We start from the raw sequence: 8,363 nt of genomic DNA, 5'->3' as shown, positions 1-8,363 counted from the left end.
ACTGTGGTTACTGTAATAAAACCATGGTTAGATTTTTGTAAAAGGCTGCCAGGCTGTTGTACCCCTAAAGGTGAAACTTTAGCATGTTTTTTTCTGACAGATTTATTAACAGCAATTATAGAACATGACACAATCCATTTGAACTTTTAACAGCAGTTTAAATAAATTTACTTGCACAGACTAGCCAATTTAAAATAAATATTACATGTACACAAAAGTTTGGGGTCAGTAAGATTTTGTAATATTTTTTTAAGTCTCATGCTCACCAAGGCTGCACTTATTTGAAAAAACAGAGAAATGGTTCTATTCAACACAATTATTCGCTAATATAGTCTATTTTTCCACTTAGAAGCTTATTTTATGCCCCGAATTTCTTGATAAGTAAATAAAATTAATGTTTATAAAAATGCACTTTAGAATCGATATTTTTATGTGAGGATCGATCCTTTCGATACAACATCAGTATCGAAAGTATCGATACTTAAGGATCGATCCAACCCATCCCTAGAAGGGAGTCAAAAGATTCGCTTGAATGAATCATAGCACCTGGCGTACATTTTTAGACAAATGTGGTGTTACCTAATTGTTGCTATTGTAAAACCATAACGGGATGATCTTTCATTTACAGACACAGACTTCCGCGAACACTTAATCCACAACCATGGACAAATACTTTCTCCACGGAAACTAAAGTAAACAATTGTTTTACTAGGCTCGGTGTACTACTGTTGAAACTGCTACAACTTAATAATATTATATATGATATTATATACTTCTTAGTATGCATTTCTTGTATGTAGAAGATAAAAACGCCTGCTAAATGAATACGTGTAAGCGAAGGTAGCTTGTGGGATGTCATTTTGTGAACTGAAGTGCTTCTGTTGTTGCTCGGCAACAAGCGTCATAAGTTTGTGTAAAGTCTCTAGGAGGGTGTAACGTTAACTGAAAAGTTTGAGACTTCAGTAACTGTAAAGTCTTTTCAGTGAATCGAATGATTTCTGTTATTTATAATTCCTTACCTATTTTTATTATTTTTTTAAAAACAGCACACTTGAATGGATCTGCACATTTCTAGATCATTAACAATATTATATATTATATTATATACTTCTTAGTATGCATTTCTTGTATGTAGAAGATAAAAACGCCTGCTAAATGAATACGTGTAAGCGAAGGTAGCTTGTGGGATGTCATTTTGTGAACTGAAGTGCTTCTGTTGTTGCTCGGCAACAAGCGTCATAAGTTTGTGTAAAGTCTCTAGGAGGGTGTAACGTTAACTGAAAAGTTTGAGACTTCAGTAACTGTAAAGTCTTTTCAGTGAATCGAATGATTTCTGTTATTTATAATTCCTTACCTATATATATATATTTTTTTTTAAAACAGCACACTTGAATGGATCTGCACATTTCTAGATCATTAACATGACTGAAGTGAAATGTTTAAGGGGAGAATCTGGTGATTCAGTGCTCGACTGGTCTTGTAAAGGAGAGGATGAGGAGTTCAACATTTGTGGACGCTGTCAGTCGTGTGTCCTCTCTGAGAAACTGCACCACTCCACCCAATGGATGAAAAAGGCTGGAGGATCATCCCAGAGGAGGTTTCTCACTGGCATCCTGGTGTGGTGCCACAATCTTCAAATCCTGGAGAATCTTCAGAGTGTTTTACAAGTCACATCAGGCAAGGATTTCACATATGCCAGGTCCAGAGGCCAGCTCAGCCGACCCGAGGACTCTATATGTACAATGTATGGAGCACTGGACACAAAACTGAAAGGAATGGACATGTTGGAAACTTGGGAATGGTTTAGGAAGAGCCCAGACTGGATCAAGTCCAAGTATGTGCTGGGGCTCTTGTCTTTATGTGACACCTCTCTTTTGCACATGTTAGGAAATCTGGTGCATATCCTGATTGTTTGGGAGAAACACAAATTTCTAAAATTCAGCAGTCCTGGTAAGAATGCACATAACACCGCCAACTGTACAATGGTTATGAAAAAATAATAAAAAGCATTACATATTAGCAAATTAAAATTCACAAAAAGGATTTTAGTAAATGGCATGAGCCTATATGATTTCTAGTAAATTATAAGTGCCAAAATCAAAAGACAGGTCTTGAAATATACAACGTGTTGTAAATATAGTACTCATACGAGTTCAGCATTTTTCACCAAAGTATATCCATGTATATCAATGCTTGTAGTTGAAGTGCCACAATACTGTAGTTCTTCTGTAAGCTTTTTTTTTTTTAACAGATACATTGAAGGCTTTTAAACATGGTTGTTTTATTAAAATATAGTATCTTGCCTGATTATAGATTTTTATGCAGATCTCTCTGTTACAGAGTCACGAGTCTCCTACCATTCAGAATCTGACCACACAGATCTAGATCTTCTCATCCAAGCATGTTCTGTATATGAGCCAGCTGACCTGCCTCAAGCTCACCAGGGCTGTCAAACAGAGCTTTCAGAACAGTGTAAGTAGTTAGCTTTTTGCATTAGTGATCGGATATTCCATATTAAAGTAAATATATTTATAAGTTGTGGGTTTACTATTCACTTATTATACAGTGAATGACTCCAAATCTCTCAAGAGTATCTGTGATGTGGTTGAGCTGGACGTTCAGAATGTAGACCCCTGGAACAGAAGAACAAAAGGCCAAGATTCAGACTCGGACTGTTCGTATGATCCAGATCCTGCCCTCACTGTCGTCCCCAGGTCGTCAAAATCTCTGTCAGGGGTCAGCCGTCATAGAGATTTTATTCGAAGCCTGCCAGTCGACATTGCAAAGAGGATTTTAGGTTAGTCTAGTTTTTACACACATGAAGCTAATAAGAGATTGACTGTTCAGACTTACTGTCAGAATTAAGTATAAACAGATTTTATTTTAATTCTCTATAATGTCTGTCACTTTTAATATTCTCAGATGTTATACATTTTGATGCTTTATTTTAAATTGATTGGTATATGAGTGCATGCTTGGTGCATGTCCTTTGTTTTCGTCACCTTTGTCTTTTCAGACCTATGAAATAGTCTAGACTTGTGCTGCTATAGAAACAATTGTATTGCCTGTGGACAAGGTTAGGTTGACTCTAAAGCTACTCTTTACCTAGACTAGAGTGTAAAAGACTTAGCAACTGAACTTAAAACACACTAATGGCAAATATTTTTTTCAAGAGCTCTAATTCTAAGAGAAATAATTTTTCTGAAATTACTATTATCAGAAATTCTTGTATCTGAGCTTTAGTTGCCATAATGTATATTTTAACATATAATATCAAATTATCTTTATGCATTTATATTAAATGATCTTTATGCAATTATGCATTTGTCATCCTAAAGGTAGCCTAGCAGCATCCAGACGTATGGACACATAGCAGTTATTTAGACATAATATTAATCTTTTTCTCCTGTTTTACATATTTTCATATTTTTTTGTTAATGACACTTAGGGCTTTTGGATAAGGTCTCACTGTACAGCTGCAGGCATGTGTCCATGCACTGGCAATGGCTAACGGAGGAGGTCTTAACCGAGTTGGAAGTAAAGAAGAGTGTTGAGAAACAGGCCATGACTCTGCAGGTAATACATAACAGAATAAACAATATCTATGTGATTTTTGACATCTCATGGATAACAAATATATCAGTGTAACCTGCAGATCAGCTGGTAGAACGTGGTGTTGGCAATAGCAAGTTTATGGATTTGATTCCTAGGAAACACACCTACTGTTAATATCCATATCTTCAATGCACAATGTATTGCTTAGGATAAATTTAAAACACACCAATTTTGTGAGTGTGATCATTTATATTTGGTCTGTCTTTCTTTTTTCTGCCACATGAAAGTAGTTCAAATGAGTCATGTAACTTTGTTCTCAATGTTACAATTCAACCCTGATCATTTGTATGCATTTTCAGGGTAACTCAGCGTCTAAGGTCAACCCTGTTTATGCAAAGATCTGTGAAGTTGTAGTGCCAATCAGTGAGGAGGACAAGCATGTGCCCAAACATAAGCTGGTACAAAACGCCACCTTTTGCACTCTGAATAGAAACTGAAACACACTTTTTAATATCTTCAACAATTCTTGTGTTTTTAGTTACAAGAGCAGGATTTGGATTCTATCTACAAAGGCTTTAAAACCAAGACAGTCCAATTGGAAGAACGCAACGTGTACTGTGGAGTGTATAACATATCAGTCCTGTTGGAAAGGTAGAAAACATGTAAGAATATACTGTAAGATACATGTGTTAAATATATAGATGCATCATAGTTTTAATACTTCCTGTCCCTTTTTTTTGCTCCATTTAGAGAAGATCCCAGTAGAGTGATGCATTATGCTGGGGGGCAATTATTGGCGGTTGGCTCCAAGGACCGTATAATCAGGTTGCTGCATGTCCCATCACTAAAAGAGATTCCTCCAGTGATCCAAGGACATGCAGGTAGTATAAGAGCAGTGCTGGTTTGTGAAGAGAGAGACCTAGTTATCAGCGCCAGCTATGACCTCAGTATCAGGTTAGTCAAACATTACTGTGGTTGTTTAACAAAGTAAGACCAGAGACAACAGTGCTTCATTTCTGTACTCCGCTCAAAGGTGCTGGAATCTGAAGACAGGTGTATGTATGATCATTTTTCATGGACATTTTGGGACTATAAACTGCCTGGATTTGTATGAAGATAGACTGGTGTCTGGAGCCAAAGACTGTAGAGTTAAAGGTAGGCAGTTATGACCTGTATACAACTATAACAACACAATGCTGTATAATGTCATTATGCCATTAATGCCAAGTTCATACTGCACGATCTGCATAAAAATCTATAATCAGGCAAGATACTATATTTTAATAAAACAACCATGTTTAAAAGCCTTCAATGTATCTGTTAAAAAAAGTCAAGTGTGACTTGTTTTTTTGACCGTTTAACATATCCGAATCATGTCCATGATTTTTGTGTGTGTTCATATTGCTAATGTGACAAAAGTCACCAAGTGTCATCTCATTCCGATGAAGCTAAGATTTTTACAATTTCAAAATATTAAATTTTTCGGTCAAAAATGGCCAAAGAGGGCCAGAGGTTTTTAATGCATGCCGTTAAATCCCTGTACTCCAATTAGTAAATGTGTGTTGTCCTGGCCAAAATGATGCACAATTGCCATTCTGGGATGATCAGATGTGCTGTCATTAGCATATTGTCTGCACTCACTGGCATACTGTACACCAACAGACCAAAGCCTAACAGCTTGAAAGAATATATGTATTGTATATCTATTTGTGTATATTCATCACAGTGTGGAACCTACGGACAGGGAAATGCGTTGAGAATCTGAAGTTTAAACACCTTAAACCAATCATGTGTGTGAAGATTAATGAAACACTGGTGATCAGCAGCTGTGCTGGAGGTCAGATCAGAATATGGAGCATGGAGACAGCATCACTAATAAGGGTGAGATGCTTCATGATCTTTTCCAGAGCACAAGCATGTGTTTTTAACCTTAGAAAAGCTTTGATTTAGAAAAAAAAAAAAACATAAAAATATTGGCGTTCCTGACCTCGGCAACATGTTCTCTGTGAAACTGCTACTGAGTAGTTGAATGCTAGATGTTCTCCCTCGCTTGTAAATTCTTCCTCATTACAGCAAATCAGTGGCCACCAGGGGGCAGTGCTGTGTCTGTGCATCAATCAGTGGCATATCCTCTCTGGGGGTTCAGATGGGGTGGTCAAGGCATGGAGCACCAACTCTAGCTTCAAGAAGTGCCTGAGGATCTTCCAGCATCCGAAGTAACTAAACAGTTTTGTCATCAGTGACCTTACAGCTGGTCATCCTCATTAATAACCTTTAATACCATAACTGTGCACTTTCATAAATGGTTTGCTCTCTTGCCTATTCTCTATTATAATCTTTAGAGAGGTGTTGACCATGTCTTTCCTGTTCCTGCGGATCATTACTGGCTGCATGGACGGAAAGATCCGGATCTTCAACTTCTTAACTGGAGACTGCCTGAGAGTTATTAAGACAAACATGAAGCAATGCCCTGTCCTTTCTCTGCACACGCACCACAACACGTGAGTGTACCCTACAGCCGGACATATCATACAATTTTGCAATGCTGTTCTTTCTTATGTTATGTAATTGGAAAAAGATGTTGTAATAAGGTTTGATTGATGTTTTTTGTCATGCTTTCAGTGTGGTTGTAAACAACAGAAGCAGTGTTCTGATGCTTCAGTTTGCGGAGGTTCACTGGGACTACTCTGCCAGTGCTGTGAGGAATTTTTTTGAGCAGTCCCACGTCTCCCCTGAGAATGTGCTTCGGAGTGCTGAACGGATGACTCGTGGGAGCTCATCTAGACAAAAAAGTCGTTCCCACCATTTTAAGAGCCTCTCAACCCCCAGTATGCAGCGTGCACAAGGTACAACCTTTCAAATATATTATAGTCAAATTTATATACAGAACATAATTTAAAATCTTTGCTTACAGTGGTTTATGAACTACAATAAGCAACAATTATTTATACTATTAAAATAAATTATTAAATAAATGCGTTGTTTATTAAATAATTAGTATATATAAATATAAATATTATATTATAAAGTAATATAAATAGTAGAAATACCGAAATCTCATAAAACTGTTTTTCAAGTCAAGATTATATTTAAACAGTATAATTAAAATCAGAACAAATTTTGACAAGAAGTATAGTAATTTTTCTTCTTTAGCTCAAATCGCAGTGAAAAATAAAAGGTTTTTTTTTTTTACACATAAAAAGCAGCTGATACCTCAATCAAAAATCCAGTTGCCTCTTTTAACCATATTAACCATTACAATTTTTCGCTTTCATTTTTATATGAATGCTCCATCTCCTTTCCCTACTGTTGAATATACAGATATGTTATTTACAAGTGTGCAGATGCTATTTACAAGTGTGCAGTTTACAAATGTACAAATTTTGGATTCTATGTATCAGTGTATTACAGTTAAGAAAGTTTTAATTGTTCAGGCTGAATATAGCCTGAGAGAAAAAACTGTTTTTGTGCCTGGCTGTTCTGGTGGTCGGTGCTCTGTAGCGCTGACCAGAAGGCAACAGCTCGAAGAGAGTGGGCTGGCTGTGTGGTGTCCAAATAGATTTTCTTAGTATCGAAAAGGAAAAAATGTTGGATGGTGATTTGTTTCAATCCACCGGTTTTTCGTTGGATGGATGCAGATCTAAATGTAAGCTCACAGTCTATTGTAAGAAAAGTAAATGTCTGGATAATTCCAGTATATGTCACTAGAGAGAAGTCTGTCATTTCATCAGAAGATCAGAAAGTTATGATATTTTTATTAAACATTATGAGGTCAAAATTGCAAAAAGAAATGAAACATGCATCAATGAATCATTAACATGCATTTAGAAAATAGATAGGGTGAATTTTCTTTTCATGCCGACTTTAACATTGCTGTTTTGTAGCTTTAGATGCTCAGCAGGAGTCCACAAAGCCACTCCAGGCTTGTCGTCCCAGCAGGGCCTCCATCAGCCCACAGTCTGAGTCCCATGCCAGGCCTCGATCTGTTCTTTCAGCAGGTAGGCCTGTCAGTGGATACAAGGACTTTCAAAACAGAGTCAGCCAGAGACAAAGCACTTCCACCAGCAGCTTGGGTAAGAAAGTAACCGAATTAAAATTATTTGATATGCAAATGCTTAAAAGCTTTATAGGACATTATTTAGACATTAACCCTTAAATGCATTAATGTTTCGCCAATCATTATTACATATTCGGGTCTTTAGCGACCCGGACCAATATATCCAGCACGGATGGATCGCTAACTGCTGCAATAGCAAAAAAACCTCTCTTGATATTTTAAGAACAATTGCAGAAGAATAAAATAAAGCATATTTCGTTACCTTTTGAAAAGGGTTCAATTTGAGCAGATGATTTTACCATCGCTGTCATCGATGGAGCACACTTCCACATATTCAGCATCTGCCTCACATTCACGATCTCAACTATATTCTCAAAACTATCGTTTTCAATGACTTCATATTCAATATTTTGATCACTGGCAGCTTATTCACCAAATCCAGCGTCAAATGACAGTGACATTTATATTTCATTGCGTTTAGTAGTTGCTCTGCAGTAAAGCCATTCAAACCACTTCAATTTTTGCTGATGATATTCGTTTGTTTTATGCCTGCGGTAATTATGAGTGAAACGTCACGTCATTATTGTGTATCAAACAGTGCCACCTTGAGGAAAAAAGATGCATTGCACACATACCTCAGGTCTGTAGCGACCCTATACACTTAAAAAAAAAAAAATGATCAGAAAACAAGCATTCTTTTATATTTTACTATTTTTTTCTTGTTATATTGTTTATAATGAATAGATTGAGG

At 36.6% G+C, this 8,363-nt stretch overlaps 1 protein-coding gene across 1 annotated transcript in view; it reads left to right on the top strand.

The window, feature by feature from the left end:
• The first annotated feature begins 1,421 nt into the window (after positions 1-1,421).
• fbxw10 (F-box and WD repeat domain containing 10) overlaps positions 1,422-8,363 on the top strand; it is a 9,761-nt gene continuing 2,819 nt past the window's right edge. The window contains exons 1-12 of the mRNA XM_016572174.1: positions 1,422-1,950; positions 2,341-2,472; positions 3,449-3,576; positions 3,915-4,013; positions 4,094-4,206; positions 4,306-4,509; positions 4,589-4,710; positions 5,282-5,436; positions 5,629-5,771; positions 5,898-6,056; positions 6,178-6,401; positions 7,440-7,628. Coding sequence (XP_016427660.1) covers positions 1,422-1,950; positions 2,341-2,472; positions 3,449-3,576; positions 3,915-4,013; positions 4,094-4,206; positions 4,306-4,509; positions 4,589-4,710; positions 5,282-5,436; positions 5,629-5,771; positions 5,898-6,056; positions 6,178-6,401; positions 7,440-7,628 — 2,197 coding nt within the window. The remainder of the gene's footprint in view (positions 1,951-2,340; positions 2,473-3,448; positions 3,577-3,914; positions 4,014-4,093; positions 4,207-4,305; positions 4,510-4,588; positions 4,711-5,281; positions 5,437-5,628; positions 5,772-5,897; positions 6,057-6,177; positions 6,402-7,439; positions 7,629-8,363) is intronic.

This window comes from Sinocyclocheilus rhinocerous, unplaced genomic scaffold, assembly GCF_001515625.1.
Source record: "Sinocyclocheilus rhinocerous isolate Xijiao unplaced genomic scaffold, SAMN03320098_v1.1 scaffold140, whole genome shotgun sequence".
Classification (NCBI taxonomy): domain Eukaryota; kingdom Metazoa; phylum Chordata; class Actinopteri; order Cypriniformes; family Cyprinidae; genus Sinocyclocheilus; species Sinocyclocheilus rhinocerous.
Note: the sequence above shows the minus strand (reverse complement) of the source record. Positions and strands in the feature narration are given on the sequence as shown.